Genomic DNA, 17,601 nt, shown 5'->3' with positions numbered 1-17,601 from the left:
ATTCTGTATTTCAAAATATTTGGTTGAATAGCTTTGTTTGAAAGAATTCTATTTGCCGCGGATATTAGATTGCAATTTTTACATCCACACATGCATAAACACATACATGTATGTATGTATGCTTGTCCTAACTACTTTGGTTTGAGAGCATTGGACTGAAAACGGAAATGTTTTTTTGGGACAATCTATAGGTATTTATTAAGCTAATTCATGTTCTTTGAAAGAGATAAATAAAGATGTACAGATCTTTAAAGGTTTTTGCCCTTCAATGGGACAAATAGATAAAGGGTTCATTATTCAATAGAATAAGCACTAACAGTATTTAAAGAGCTGTTTGCTGCTTGATAACCCAGGCAGAACACCAGAAGACATCACAGCAGAAAGATGACCAAAATTCCTAGCGACATCACTGAAATGCGCGCTCGCCTGAGCGAGCAAAGGCGCGAGTGGGCCGCGAAAGGAGAGCCCTACCCGACAGAAGAATGGGCACGCCAAGAGGTGGAAGCGCTGCAGGAAGAAGCAGAGCATCAGTATTGGGAGGAACTCCCACTATTAGACGCGTTGAGGACCACTGCGTTTCAGCTCCGGAGGGTTCTATCGAATCGTCCGGTAAACGAGGATAGGTTGCTCGCGCTGGTAGATCGCCAGGAGCAAAACATGCTAAACTATGAAGCATGGATGGCGACCCACGAGAGGATAAAGGAAGAGGCGGACTGGTACACCGCAGTGTACAAAGTCCTGTTCCGGAACCCATTGTTCCCGAGCTTTCCCGTCACCAGGCGGAGGAGCGTCCGCCCAGGTATGGGCTTATTCCCGACCGAGGAGCGGAGACAGCAGGCGGCTGAGAGAGAGGCGGAGGAGCCACTCTTCCCGGGAGAAGGCACATTCCGCCGATTTTCATTCTAAGGGAAATTAAGCAATTAGAAAACAAAAAAATAAATAAATAAATAAAATAATTATAAAAATAAAAAATAATAAATAAAAGAAATATATAAAAAGTACAAAAAACAGATATTACCAGGTCCCAACGTGCCTTCCTCGAGGCATTTTCGGAACCCTTGTAACATAACTATTTGTGTTGTTGGTAACAGTTATAAATGTTTCGCAAATAAAAAATACTTTCCTTATTATATTTTTTATGACCTTTTTAATATTCCATGAATTTTTTCCATTGCCTTGACCTTTGCGCCTGCGTCGAGGCATTTTAGCAATCCTTTACACCATAACCTGTGTTTATTGTAGGTAACGAACTTGACTCTGGGGTTATGGCACGGTTAGCAATGGGTGGTTTTAAATTATCGGTGACAAATTTATAAGTGAAAGTCACAGACATTTTGGACAAAGGATACAATTGGTCATTTAGGTGTGAGTATACTCATTTGTTATGGTGATAGAAAATGGGATAATCACAGTGTTTTTTGTTTTTTACTGTATTACGCCGGAGCGATTTTAATTACTTTCCTATTATACTTAGTTTTAAATCGTTTTTTGACATTCATATATTTTGTTCTTTCTAGACATTTAATTGTAGTTAATAACTATAGTTATGGGATGTAAGGCTATCTATTGTAGTTAAGATTACATTTATTATACCTACATAAGATGAAAGAACATGAAAAATGGAAATGTTTTATTTTAACAATATACTAGTGAAAGTGGATGATATAATTATATATTCTTAATATCTGGAATTATGAATCAAAATTGTTTATCAAAGCAGCTTCTACACAGCTTTTAGACAACTTGTGAACAATTTATTTCTTAATTAGTTTTACAATCACAGGATACATCTTCCCCCAACATAATCGGACATTTTCCTCTAAGATTTATATATTAATCTTGAGATAATTTGGCTTTGCATTCTTTCTTCTTTCTTCATAGCAAACACATTAAAAATCAGAGTGTAAGTTTTTACTTCACATTGAAAGTCGTCTAGTGATCAAGATTTTTTGATCATTCTTAACAAAAGACTATAAAAGCTCGTAGACGTTAATAGCAACTAGTAACCAGCTAATAATAAATAGTAAACATCAAGTAAACAGATATTAAAGATATATAAACTAGATACTAAACAGCTAGTAAACAACTTGTATACATCTATTAAACAACTTGTATACATCTACTTATCATATAGAAACCAGATACTAAACAGCTAGTAAACAACTTGTATACATCTAGTAAACAACTTGTATACATCTACTAAACATATAGAAACCAGTTACTAAACAACTTGCATACATCTACTAAATATATTGTAACCAGATACTAAACAACTTGTATACATCTACTAAATATATAGTAACCAGATACTAAACAGCTAGTAAACAACTTGTATACATCTAGTAAACAACTTGTATACATCTATTAAACATATAGAAACCAGATACTAAACAACTTGTATACATCTACTAAATATATAGTAACCAGATACTAAACAACTTGTATACATCTACTAAATATATAGTAGCCAGATACTAAACAGCTAGTAAACCACTTGTATACATCTAGTATACCACTTGTATACATCTATTAAACATATAGAAACCAGATACTAAACAACTTGTATACATCTACTAAATATATAGTAACCAGCTAATCAGTATTGTAATTAAAGAGCTTATTAAACTTATTCAGAATCTTAGACAATGATACCTTACTCATACAAATAGTATACAAATAGAATAGAATTAGAAAACTAGAACTAGAAAAATAGTTGACAACAAGAACCGATATTACCAGGTCCCAAAACCTCTATCATAAACTTGAATCAGAAATTAAATTGAAAGACGCTCCTATGCTAACTAACGAGACTTTCGAAATATATTACAATATTATTATGGGATGGAACAAATGAATGCTTTAAAAATAATTCAACATCTGAGAAATATTAAATTGTGAGAACAATTTTACATCTATCTATGGGAACCAACCGAAAATATGCGTTTGGACCCAAGGTTAACAACCCATATATTTCTTACAGAGGGAGGAGTCAGAAAATTAATTATATAAAAATATATATAATATATATTTAATTATGAATTAAATGAAATATGTTTACAATAATGAAATAATATTAAATGATCCTATAACATTTGTTTCTGACTGAACAAATGAATGGTTTAAGAATAATTCAACATCTGAGAAACATTAAATTGTAAGAATTATTTTACATCTATCTATGAGAACCAAGCGAAAATATGCGTTTGGAATGAAGGTTAACAACCCATTTATTTCTTACAGAGGGAGGAGTCAGAAAATTAAATATTTAATATTTAATATTTGTGAATTAAATGAAATATGTTTACAATAATAAAATAATATTAAATAATCCTATAAAATTTGTTTCTGACTGAACAAATGAATGGTTTAAGAATAATCCAACATCTGAGAAACATTAAATTGTAAGAATTATTTTACATCTATCTATGGGAACCAAGCGAAAATATGCGTTTGGAACGAAGGTTAACAACCCATTTATTTCTTACAGAGGGAGGAGTCAGAAAATTAAATATTTAAAAAACATATAATATATATTTAGTTGTGAATTAAATGAAATATGTTTACAATAATAAAATAATATTAAATAATCCTATAAAATTTGTTTCTGACTGAACAAATGAATGGTTTAAGAATAATCCAACATCTGAGAAACATTAAATTGTAAGAATTATTTTACATCTATCTATGGGAACCAAGCGAAAATATGCGTTTGGAACGAAGGTTAACAACCCATTTATTTCTTACAGAGGGAGGAGTCAGAAAATTAAATATTTAAAATACATATAATATATATTTAGTTGTGAATTAAATGAAATATGTTTACAATAATAAAATAATATTAAATAATCCTATAAAATTTGTTTCTGACTGAACAAATGAATGGTTTAAGAATAATCCAACATCTGAGAAACATTAAATTGTAAGAATTATTTTACATCTATCTATGGGAACCAAGCGAAAATATGCGTTTGGAACGAAGGTTAACAACCCATTTATTTCTTACAGAGGGAGGAGTCAGAAAATTAAATATTTAAAATACATATAATATATATTTAGTTGTGAACTAAATGAAATATGTTTACAATAATAAAATAATATTAAATAATCCTATAAAATTTTTTTCTGACTGAACAAATGAATGGTTTCAGAATAATCCAACATCTGAGAAACATTAAATTGTAAGAATTATTTTACATCTATCTATGGGAACCAAGCGAAAATATGCGTTTGGAACGAAGGTTAACAACCCATTTATTTCTTACAGAGGGAGGAGTCAGAAAATTAAATATCTAAAATATATATAATATATATTTAGTTGTGAATTAAATGAAATATGTTTACAATAATAAAATAATATTAAATAAACCTATAAAATTTGTTTCTGACTGAACAAATGAATGGTTTAAGAATAATCCAACATCTGAGAAACATTAATTTGTAAGAATTATTTTACATCTATCTATGGGAAGCAAAAGAAAATATGCGTTTTTTACAGAAGGAGGAGTCAGAAAATTAATTATATAAAAATTTAATTATGAATTAAATGAAATATGTTTACAATAATAAATTAAATAAAATAAAATTAAATGATCCTACAAAATTTCTTTCTGACTGTAATTAAAACTACAAGTACGGATGAAGGGAAAGTATTTTGTTCAATGAGGTACGTCGGCTACTTCCGAGTTGGTGCACGGTCGGAACATCATCCCTTATCAATGGTCTTGAGATGTATGAACTTATCAGACGGCCTGCTCCTTAGGTCTTGGGCATATGACTTTAATGATGGTCAGGTAATTATAGTTCACGGTAAGTTGGTTTGTATGCTTTGATAATTCTTAACCAGAAACTATAACAACTCATAACAGTTGTTAACAGTTAGTTACCATCTAAAACCAAGTACTTTACAGATACTATACAAAAAGTAATCATCCAAAAGCAAGTACTTTACAGGTACCATACACAAAGTAACCATCCCAAAAACAAGACTAAAGAGAAAGTAAGCATCAAAATACTGCTAGATATCAACTAAACACAACGTGTCCAATGTGTCAAGTCCATGTCCATCAATATGAGTACTACCCTAAAATATTTTATATCTCTGGATAATCTTAAAAGTCAAAATCTATTAAATTCCGGATGGAGCAGTGGGGATGAAATATCTACCGGACCCCACTTTAACTTTTCTGTACCATTAAAAAATTTATTGGGATTTGCTGAAGATTATAAAAAAGTTTTTCTTAAATTGTAAACATGAACTAGTGTTGATGCTAACTAAGAATCATGGTGATGTGTTTGAACAAACCAGAAATGAACAAACTTTTAAGTTGGAAATGACGAATATAACCTGCAAAATTCCCCATGTAACTCCGAGCGATTTTGCAAAAATTAAGATGTACGATATTATTAAAAGTGGTGTAAACCTACCAATCGCATTCCGGAGTTGGGATTCATATGTTAACCCCAAATTGGGGTATGGAAGTCAACACAGCTGGAATGTGAAATTGTCGGGTAACCGCGAAAAACCAAGATTTGCCATAATTGGATTTACACTAAATGGAGAACTTATCACAAATAACTTATCAAACTTGAAAGTTCACTTGAATTCTGAGTCATATCCGTATGATAATCTGAATGTTGATTTTAGTAAGAATCAGTATGCTCACCTATATGAAATGTATACAAGGTTTCAATCTAGTTACTATAATCGTGAATCACAAGCATTTTTGACCCAAAATGAATTTAAATTGAAGGCCCCTATTATTGTGGTTGATCTTTCATATCAAAACGAATCAGTGAAAACTGGTCCTATTGATGTGAGAATTTCAATAGAACTGAAGACACCAAGTCATGAAAATACCCAAGCTTACTGTCTCCTCATACATGACCGTTTAGTTGAATATAACCCATTAAACGGACTAGTACAACGAGTTGTTTAACATTAGAAAAATGTTGAATGATACTGTTTCGATTGATGTTCAAGGTTTCTTTGATAATAATAATAATTTTATTTTAAAGGAAATTGGAATTGTATTCGAAAAAGATCCAAACTTGAATAATAGTATTTTAATAGAACCACCATATGATTTTACTTTGCTAAACACAAAATCTCGAAAGACTGCAATTTGGTTAACCAATACACATCACAAAATTTTTTGGAACGATGGAGAGAACAGTTTTCCACAAACTCGAAAGTATCTAAGGACAATTACAAGCAAAAAACAAATTATTTGTAAAGGTGTGGAAAAGAAACGATTTCTACAGAAGTTTTTTGGGAGTCGTCAGCTCATTAATATCGAGGAAATGGGCTGTCCGTCATTAAACAGGTTTAAAGGAAACCGGTTTCCCTATTGTGAAACACACCTTAAGGGCGGGGTTTGTGCTCTAAACAATGCATACATTATTTTGACATTTTTTAAAAGTAGCTCCAAAACAATAAAATAATTGTTATACATCATTTTAAAGTTGAGACTAGATGTGTAAAGACCTACAAGAAAATAGAATTAACAAAATGAAATTTCATGAGGAAATTGACCAATTTATTGAACAATTTAAAGGAGAGATAACTGGTCAGCATTTTCAATATCTTCTAAACACAAAATCTATGTTCATGAATCGAGGTGGACATGATCTCAAAACTACGAATTATGGTGAACACTTTACATTTTGTAATCCAGAAATGACGTTGGAAACGTGCGCCTGCTTCTTCTATGCAAATCGCCGGAATCAAAGCAGAAAATTAATTTCTATGTATAACAAAAATGTTCGCAATACCAAAATAAATGAATAAATGTATTATTATGCTACAAAATAAACTTCTGACTTTTTATTTCGAGTTAAAATTACAGGTACGGAGAATGGAAAATATTTCCTTGACTGAGATATGTCGGCTACTTGCGAGTTGTTGCGCGGTCGTGATTTCAACCCCTATTATGGGAACGTCGTATGAGGTCGTATGAGGTCGTTGGCGTGAGGCCCATGATCTTGTCAATGAGCGTGCGCCTTCTGGGTTGTGCATGTGCCCCTTTTATTGCGGTCAGGTAATTGACAGGTGCGCATGTTCGGGTAGCTCTTGCTTGAATCCCTTTTATGACATGTTTATGACCCATTTGTGGAAAGGAGAGAATCTTAGACAATTTACCAGTTAAACGTTCTGGGGCGGAAACAAAAATGTGTATTTGAAAATATTCCACATCTGAGAATCATTAACTTGTGAGATTTATTTTATTGGGGTTCTTTTGATTTCTAAATTAGTTTTACAATCATAGGAAACATTATTCCCCAACATGATCGGACATGTTCCTCTAAGATAACCATCTTTGAATACTTTGGGTGTGCGACCTTTCACACGTGCACAGCAACACCTGTGATAATGAGGCAAAAGGGTACGTGATCACACCTTTCCCCAACATGATCGGATATGTTCCTCTAAGATAACAACCTTTGGATACTATGATTGTGCGACCTTTCTCACGTGCACCTTTCTCACCTGACTATTAATTGCACATAATGAGGGGAAGGATACATGATCAATATTGTCACATGGGGATGTGGGGGCGATGGGGGCAATTAAGTATACTCTTTATAGACATGATCACGACATTTTTATGACTTCAAAGCCCATTAAAATCAGTTAATTTATTGGATTATGCTAATTGTCCCAGAACCCGCATACGTTAATGAGGGGGGGGAGGGGGGCCGGGGGGCCATTAATATGTTAATTGTCCCAGAACCCGCGTTTCCCTACTACTAAAGGGACAAAGGGAAATGAAGATATGCAGGCAGGAAAGCGAGATTGAAATGCGCCACTACCGCGATCCCAATACATCATTATGTAAAGCGTTATGGGCGTTAGAAAGGGAATATCAAACTTTGTTTTAGGTCAATCGATAGGTATTGACGAGACTAATACATTCAATTTAAAACTTCGTATCTAGCATGAAAATCGTGGTCGCCACAGGTTTGAACGGCTTGTGGGCGTTAAAGTGGGCGTGGCAAATTTTTTTTTTGGTCAATCGATAGGTGTTGACGAGACTAATACATTTCAGTTAAAATTTTGTATCTAGCATGAAAATTGTGGGCGGGGCATATTCGCGTTACAAACTTGTCCTGCGGTTAAGTCTACAGAGGCTAAATCTGAAATCCCAATTCTCTATCTTTGATAGTATCCGAGTTATCCGCGTTCATATTTACGATTTCTTGAAGTTTGAGGGCGGTTTGTGGGCGTTAAAGTGGGTGTGGCCAACTATTTTTGGGTCAATCGATAGGTATCGACAGGTACAGAACAAAACATTTTAGTTAAAATTTTTATTCTAGCATGAAAACTGTAGGAGCCACAGTTTTGGGCGGTTTGTGGGCGTCGGAGTGGGCGTGGAACCCTTCTTTTTTCGGCTCAATCGATAGATGATGATAAGAACAATACATTTCAGTTAAAATTTTTATTCTAGCATCAAAACTGTAGGAGCCACAGTTTTGGGCAGTTTGTGGGCAAGCCAACAAACAAAAACAAAATTGCGTTGCGTAAGAAGCTGACAGATGGAAATGACTAGATCGGCTCCGCTAGTGATCCTGATCAAGAATATATATACTTTATGGGGTCGGATATACTTCCTTAGGACCAAACTTAAATGGAGATATGCAAGCAGCAATGCGAGATTGAAATGCGCCACCTACCGGCGGTAGACAGATTAAAGCATTATAAGAGTTAGAGTGGGCGTGGAAAATTTTTTTTAGACCAATCGATAGGTGTTGACGAGACCAATACATTTCAGTTAAAATTTCAAATCTAGCATGACAATTGTAGGCGTTACAGATTTGTGAGTTTTTCGGGTGTTAGAGTGGGCGTTGCTTATTCGCCTAACTAACTTGCGCTGCCTACAAGGCAACGGAATCTTAATCTGAGATCCCAATTCTCTATCTTTGATAGTCTCCAAGATATCCACGTTCATATTACGGATTTTTTGAAGTTTATGAGCGGGAAACTTTTTTTTGGGTCAATCGATAGGTATTGACGAGACTAATACATTTCAGTTAAAATTTTTAATCTAGCATGAAAGTTGTTACAAACTTGCACTGCAATCAAGGCTACGGAGTCTAAATTTGAAATCCCAGTTCTCTATCCTTGATAGTATCCGAGATAACCGCGCTCATATCTACGATTTTTTGAAGTTTGGGGGCGGTTTGTGGGCGTTTAAGTGGGCGTGGCAATCTTTTATTTGGGTCAATCGATAGGTATCGATACTGTTCAGGCCCACTGTCCGGCGAATCTGGACTGGCCCGCTATCCAGCTGCACCGCTCTACCGCTCTCCCGCTCTCTCGCGCTCCCGCTCTCCTGCGCTGTTCCTAGCTCCCTCCATGAAGTCTCCGCTGCGCTTTGGAGCGCAGAGCGGAGCTTAGACTAAATTAGTTCGATTTCTGGAGTTCAACTGAAATAAACCGCGGTCGCACCCCCGCCTACTTTCAAAGTTAACTTTTTTCTCGAGTACTTATTTTCGATTAAGGGGCAATACGCGTTCGAGTGGTTTCTCCCCTACAGCTTCCGCAGCACCAGCGCCACCACGGTACCCCGGTACCCCCCGGCGTACATTTTGGTCCTTCGAGCCGGATAAGATAAGTAAAGCTTTTCGTCTTATTAATTGCCGGATTGCAGTCAGCCACTCGAAAATATAATTCGTTTCACTTTCTGTACGATTTGTCCAAAATCCTAGTCCGATTAAATGAGACAACGGCAATTAATAATTACTTCGCCATTTTTTTCTTCGATTTTCCTTTTGCTACGTGCGGCCATATTGCCAATTTTTTCCGACTCCTTTTTATACCCGTTACTCCTAGAGTAAAAGGGTATACTAGATTCGTCGGAAAGTATGTAACAGGCAGAAGGAAGCGTTTCCGACCCCATAAAGTATATATATTCTTGATCAGGATCACTAGCCGAGTCGATCTAGCCATGTCCGTCTGTCCGTCTGTCCGGATGAACGCTGAGATCTCGGAAACTATGAGAGCTAGGCTATTGAGATTTGGCGTGCAGATTCCTGAGCTTCTTAAGCAGCGCAAGTTTGTTTCAGTAAACTGTCACGCCCACTCTAACGCCCACAAACCGCCCAAAACTGTGGCTCCTACAGTTTTGATGGTAGATAGAAAATTTTAACTGAAATGTATTAGTATTGTCAATACCTATCGATTGACCAAAAATTTTGCTACGCCCACTCTAACGCCCACAAACCTCCAAAGAAAAAAGCTATGACGTCAGAGCCAGACAATGCGAAATGTTTTTACGCGTGTATGTGTGTGTATGTAAATTGTTGCCGGCCGAACTTAGCGGCAAAGAAAAAAGCCCTGCCGGCGCTCAGAGAGAGCAAAGTGCGCGGCTAACTTATTCTATTGAATAATGAACCCTTTATCTATTTGTCCCATTGACGGGCAAAAACCTTTAAAGATCTGTACATCTTTATTTATCTCTTTTAAAGAATATGAATTAGCTTAATAAATACCTATAGATTGTCCCAAAAAAACATTTCCGTTTTCAGTCCAATGCTCTCAAACCAAAGTAGTTAGGACAAGCCTTGACACTAGAGCCAGAAAACGACATACATACATGTATGTGTTTATGCATGTGTGGATGTAAAAAATTGCAATCTAATATCCGCGGCAAATAGAATTCTTTCAAACAAAGCTATTCAACCAAATATTTTGGAATACAGAATGTGCCTTAAAATTGTGTATTTTATGTGTTGCTTTCTCATTCTTGGCGCTGGCTGAAACAAAACCAGAGCCGAGAAATGAGAGCAAGGGAGACAGAACATAGTGCGCGACTAACTTATTTTAAAGTTTGTTATCTGAGTAACGGGTATCTGATAGTCGAGGTACTCCACTATAGCGTTCTTCCTTGTTTTAATTGCATTTGGCCGCTCATCCATAATTACATACACATATACAAAATCGAGAAAAAATTCCAAGCTTAGAAAAAATATTGTGCAAATATAAGTTAAGCATACAGTGAGAACTATTAAATTTCTAGTGTTCCGCCAATTCAGGCCCCCAAAACTTTTCAAGATTTTTCTCACTGTATATCCGCAGCCGCTAAAATACTTGCACATATTTTTTCGTTTTTCCAAATACAGTCCACACACAATAAATCGAAAACTTCCACAACAACACATACCCCGCCGGCAATAATTATTTAATAAATTTGAAACCGGCGAAAATTACATACATGCAAATATATATATGCATGCAAATATCTACATACATATAAATATCTATATCCATACAAATATTTACATATATATACACATCTATATACAGTCACATATAATTTTTTACTCCACCATCCCGTTTTGACTAATTAAAGTTTTCCGTCGGCCATCCGGTCAAAAATAATAAAAATAAAATTACACCAACCGACGTGAAAATTTTTTGGTCTTTGTGTTTTATTTACCATCAAACTTTTTAGTATTTTTTTTCGGTATTTGGCATTTACTCTGTAAAATTTATTTTATTTAAACTAGAAAAATACCAGTACTCCACTGCATGCATAGCATCCTCCGTCCACCAACTTTTTTGGTATATTTTCAGTATTTTTCCCTCGGATTATTAAATTAAATTAAAGCAATACTCCAATATTAAATAATCAACCGATCGCATCCTCCGGCCAACAAATGTTGGTATTTATTCTTCATTCAGAAGTTTAAGTAAAGGCGAAAATATTACAATTACTCCAACGGGGTCTATATATATACACATAGTTGGTATTTTACCACCTCAATTTATCCAAACGCAAAAAAATACCAGCAAAAATATACCAAACTTGATCCCCACCATAATACATATACCAAAAGGGTTAAATATTATAGTATTACTTCTCAACGGGTGATATTCGAACTCCTTACTCACCGTACCTAATCCGTATCATTGGGCTTAATTCCGCAAAGTAACCAGGTCGGTACTAGCTTCCATTTTCTATTTCTCCGATCCACTACTTTTTCTTCTCGACACCTCGTTCCACTGTTCAACAAGTGAGCCAGGTTTCCTATTTATCCGACATAAACAAAGGCGAGCAGATTCTGACCCAAAAAAAGGTAATTTCTCTTTAAATGTCCGCTGGAAGTGATAACAACAAGTTGTCTATTCCACCTGCCGTAGTCCCAGGCATATCCGTAGATCCGCCCACACCCGAACTAACCGCCAAGACCTCGTCGCCCAGAAAAAGGGTCACCCGTGCAAACGTCAAAATGGCACTAACACCTTCACAAATCGCTTTAAGCAAATTTACTGAGGTCTCAGATCGGCTGAGTGAGTTTGAATCCAGAGCAAACACTCCTTCGCCGATCCCTCCTACTCTGTCCATGCTGAGCATCCGCCGCGAAGAAATACGCGCGTTTTGGGACCGCATCAAGGCAGAATACAAAGAATGCACCGGGTGCATAGCAGAAGCCGGAGACAGTGCAGCTGATAGTTTGCCAGTTCTCAAGGCTAAATACGGCTACTGATATTCCGTTTACGAGAGATGTGGGGCTCAGATCGCGGATATGATAGCCCAGGATCCCCAAGTTCAAGCTGTTCCTACCCAGACTTACATTCCCTCTGGATGTCGGCTGCCTCCGTGCGATACCGAGGTTTTCACCGGAGATTATCTGCGGTGGCCGACCTTTAGGGATCTGTTTACGGCCATTTATATAAACATCCAAGGCTGACGCCAGTCGAAAAATTGTTTCACCCAAATGTCAAAACAAGCGGCGATGCACACACGATAGTGTCGAACTCCCCCCTTACTAACGACGGCTTTCGCTCAGCTTGGGCTAACCTAACTGAGCGTTTCGAAAACAAGCGGTTGTTAGTAAATAGCCAATTGAAAATACTTTTCAATGTGCAGTCCGTTAATCAGGAATCTGGGTCAGCTATCCGTGAACTTCAACGTACCATCCAGGGTTGCCTTACGGCTTTAGAAATGTCCGGAATTGAAACCGAAAATTGGGATTGTCTCCTAGTGTACATGTGCTCCTCCAAACTTCCTAGGCTCACGTTATCCTTGTGGGAACAGTCCCTGCACAATAAGGCAGAGATTCCGACGTGGCAGGAACTGAACGCCTTCCTTACGGAGCGTCACCGGACCTTAGAAGCCGTAGACGACGTACGGCCGTCAGGCTCGAGTCAATCTCTGCCAAAAACATCCGCCCCCACTTCAGCGCTTCGAAGAATAAATTCTTACGAGACAAGGGTAGCACCCAAGCCAAAAGGATGTGACCTTTGTAAGAAGGAAAACCATCCTGTCCGCACATGTACACGGTTCCTCCAGATGACGGTCGACGAGCGTTCGGCATACATAAAGAGGAAGCAGCTGTGTCTAAACTGCTTCGCACGAGGGCATCAGCTGCGTGATTGTGAAATCACTCATAGTTGCTTTACGTGCCGCGGCCGGCATCACACCTTACTACACAGAGGCAACTCCTCCCATTCGCCTTCAAATCCCGCCCCAAGACCCAGATCAAGACCAAGTACACCAGTTGCCACCGCATCCCGGTCCACGGACTCTACAGTCCAAAATTACTTCGCGACGGGGTATAGATCCGTCTTGCTGGGCACCGCCATAATTGACATATGTCACCTGGGGTCGACTTTTAAAGCTCGTGCCTTGATAGATTCAGGATCAGAGGCAACCTTTATTTCTGAGCGGCTGTTCAAACTAATTAAGTTGCCTCACCAGGTAATCCGAGCCGAAGTATCAGGCTTAAACCAGACAGTATCCGCTGAATCCAAAAAGCTCTGTCAGTTTACCATCCGTTCGCCGACCAGGCCTGGCTTGCAAATAAACACGACGGCCTATGTTCTTCCTCAACTATCTGGAAACCTTCCATCTTGTCCGATTCCGCAACAGTTTCTACGGGATCTTCCCGAACTGTCACTAGCGGATCCAAAGTTCTACGAGAGCGCACAGATAGATATTCTGGTCGGGGCCGACATACTGCCATCCATTCTCCTAAGCGGCACCCGGCCGAATATTTGTGGCTCTCTCCTCGGACAAGAAACCATTTTCGGGTGGATCCTAACAAAACCCGTTCCTGCTCCAAGGGAAAATCAGATTTCCGTTTTTTCCACACGAATCTCCCACACAGTTGACACGTCTCTGGATAGGCTTCTCACCAAATTTTGGGAGGTGGAGGATCTGCCAGTAAAAGTGACAAAATCTTCCGATTTGACATGTGAGGAAAATTTTCTCCGAACGACTACGAGAGACGATAACGGCAGGTATGTCGCAAGTCTTCCGTTTCGTGATACTCAAAACGTAAAATCCGCCCTCGGTCACTCCATATCCTCCGAGTTGTCGCAGTTCCTAAGAACCGAGCAACGCCTAAAGAGGGACTGTCAGCTGAAAGAGTATCTTGACCTCAATCACATGAAAGAAGTCCGTTCCGCTTTATGCCGTGCTCAAGCCGGAAAGTACAACCACTAAGCTACGTGTGGTTTTCAATGCCTCCAGCCCTTCAGAGAATGGGGTTAGTTTAAATGATATCCTTCATGCTGGCCCAGTCGTACAGTCCTATCTAACTATCCAGATCCTGAAGTGGCGATATTTCCGATACGTCTACAGTGCCGATATCGAGAAAATGTGTCGGCAGATATGGGTAGATCCGAAGCATTCCCCGTTCCAGCGCATCTTATTCCGCAACAGCGAGGGGCACATTCGAGATTTCGAATTACAGACGGTTTGGAGTCAATTGCGCGCCATTCCTGGCCATTCGAGTCCTGCAACAGTTGGCAACTGACGTGCAGCTCAGCCATCCAAGAGCGAGCAACGTCATTCGAAATCATATGTATGTAGACGATGTCCTTTCGGGAGCTGACTCCGCCGAGGACGCTAAGTCCATTGTTCGCGAGCTACAAAGTGCTCTAGATTCTGCGGACCTCCAACAACAAAGAAATATTAGCTCATATCCAAAGCGATCATCTTCTGACAACCGACTTCCTCGAGATCGACACTGAGAGCACAGCCAAAACTCTCGGCGTACGATGGAAGGCGACGTCCGATGAGTTCTTTTTCGTCCCACCAGATTTAGCAACGGAAATCTCCCACACGAAACGCCAAGTCCTTTCCCAAATTTCCAAGCTGTTTGATGCAGCAGGCTGGCTCGCTCCATTTGTTGTGTGTGCCAAAATCTTTATGCAAGAGATTTGGCTTCAGGATCTAGGCTGGGACGATAAACTTCCAAGTGAGCTGTGCCAAAGGTGGAACAGCTTTCTCCAAAACTATTCGGTCCTAGACCAGGTCAGAATACCCAGATGGGTTCCGCGTAGAGCATCACGGATTCTGTGACGCCTCGCAAAAGGCATACGGCGCTGCGATCTATGTGCGCGTAGAAGTGGGCCATAAGACGATGGTGCACTTGCTCACGGCCAAGACGCGTGTGGCGCCAGTCAAAACGGTGTCCCTTCCCAGGCTGGAGCTATGTGGGGCTCTCCTTTTGTCCGAGGTGGCCGAAGCCATTCTTCCAAATATGCCGAGGCTGACCTCAAAATTCCATTGTTGGACCGATTCCACGATTGTGCTAGCATGGTTAGCAAAACCAGCGTGCCATTGGACTACGTTCGTTGCCAACAGGGTGACGAAGATCACCGAGTCCACTAAGGCGGCCAATTGGTCGCACGTTAGTAGCTACTAAAAGCGGTTGCGTAGGTTTTTTAGGCGGTTTTAAATGTATTTTGTATGAGTTGTTATACCCGTTACTCGTAGAGTAAAAGGGAAAGTATGTAACAGGCAGAAGGAAGCGTTTCCGACCCCATAAAGTATATATATTCTTGGTCAGGATCACTAGCCGAGTCGATCTAGCCATGTCCGTCTGTCCGTCTGTCCGTATGAACGCTGAGATCTCGGAAACTATGAGAGTTACAATACTGGGATTAGGCACGCAGATTCCTGAGATTCCTGCGCAGCGCAAGTTTGTTTCAGTAGAGTGCCACGCCCACTCTAACGCCCACAAACCGCCCAAAACTGTGGCTCCTACAGTTTTGATGCTAGAATAACAATTTTAACTGAAATGTAATGTTCTCATCAATACCTATCGATTGACTTAAAAAAAAGTTTGCCACGCCCACCCTAACGCCCATAAACCGCGAAAACCTGTGACGCCCACAATTTTTATGCTAGATAAACAATTTTTACTGAAATGTATTGGTCTCGTCAATACCTATCGATTGATCCAAAAAAAATTTGACACGCCCACTCTAACGCCCATAACGCTTAAATCTGTATACCGACGGTAGGTGGCGCATTTTAATCTCGCTTTGCTGCCTGCATATCTCTATTTAGCTGAGTAACGGGTATCTGATAGTCGAGGTACTCGACTATAGCGTTCTTCCTTGTTTGATCTGTAGTTATTCGAGCTTTTGGTGGGTTAAATCAAACTTCATTACGAAAATGAATGGCTTTTTCTTCTATTAATCATTTAGGATGAATATTAAGATCTTTAATAATTAGAGAGCCTATTTGATTAATTTTGTTTTTTTATTCATTTTTATCTTTTATTTTAAAATTTATATTTAATATTTTTAAATTATTTCATTTAAATCAATTATTTTTTTGAATTGTTAATAGAAAATTTTTAAAATTTTCATTATTTATAAATTTTTTATCTTTAGGTGGGTTACCCCCATTTTTAGGATTTTTACCTAAATGATTGGTAATTCAACAATTAACATTATGTAATCAATATTTTTTATTAACATTAATAATAACCTCAACTTTAATTACAATATTTTTTTTTCTCCGGATTTGTTACTCAGCTTTTATACTAAATTATTTCGAAAATAATTGAGTCATAGAAATAAATATAAATAGTAATAATACTAGTTTATATCTAATTATAATTTTTTTTTCAATTTTTGGATTATTCTTAATTTATTTATTTTGTTTATATTCTAAGGTTTTAAGTTAATTAAACTAATAGCCTTCAAAGCTGTAAATAAAGGGTGTTCCTTTAAGCCTTAGTAAAATTTTAATCCTTCAAAATTGCAGTTTGATGTCATTATTGACTATAAGACCAATTTAATTGATTTCATTAAGAAGAATAACTCTTATAAATAGATTTACACTCTGTCGCCTAAACTTCAGCCACTTAATCCAATCGCGACAATGATTATTTTCTACAAATCATAAAGATATTGGAACAATTTTTTATAGTAGGAACATCTCTAAGAATTTTAATTCGAGCTGAATTAGGTCATCCAGAAGGATTAATTGGAGATGATCAAATTTATAACGAAATTGTTACTGCACATGCTTTTACTATAATTATACCCGTTACTCGTAGAGTAAAAGGGTATACTAGATTCGTCGGAAAGTATGTAACAGGCAGAAGGAAGCGTTTCCGACCCCATAAAGTATATATATTCTTGATCAGGATCACTAGCCGAGTCGATCTAGCCATGTTCTTCTGTCCGTCTGTCCGTCTGTCCGTCTGACCGTCTGTCCGTCTGTCCGTCTGTCTGTTCGGATGAACGCTGAGATCTCGGAAACTATGAGAGTTAGGCTATTCAGATTTGGCGTACAGATTCCTGAGCTTCTTACGCAGCGCAAGTTTGTTTCAGTAGACTGCCACGCCCACTCTAAC

At 38.0% G+C, this 17,601-nt stretch overlaps 1 protein-coding gene across 1 annotated transcript; it reads left to right on the top strand.

The window, feature by feature from the left end:
* Nucleotides 1-384: 384 nt before the first annotated feature.
* Nucleotides 385-17,139, top strand: LOC139353704 (NADH-ubiquinone oxidoreductase chain 2-like). Its single transcript, XM_070998028.1, is given in 2 exon segments — nt 385-799; nt 16,343-17,139. Coding segments are annotated over 2 exon segments (999 nt in total). The 3' UTR covers nt 16,927-17,139.
* Nucleotides 17,140-17,601: the final 462 nt, after the last annotated feature.

Source organism: Drosophila suzukii, chromosome Y (assembly GCF_043229965.1).
Source record: "Drosophila suzukii chromosome Y, CBGP_Dsuzu_IsoJpt1.0, whole genome shotgun sequence".
Taxonomy (NCBI): Eukaryota; Metazoa; Arthropoda; class Insecta; order Diptera; family Drosophilidae; genus Drosophila; species Drosophila suzukii.
The sequence above is the reverse complement of the archived record's forward strand: the minus strand, read 5'-3'. Positions and strand labels throughout refer to the sequence as shown.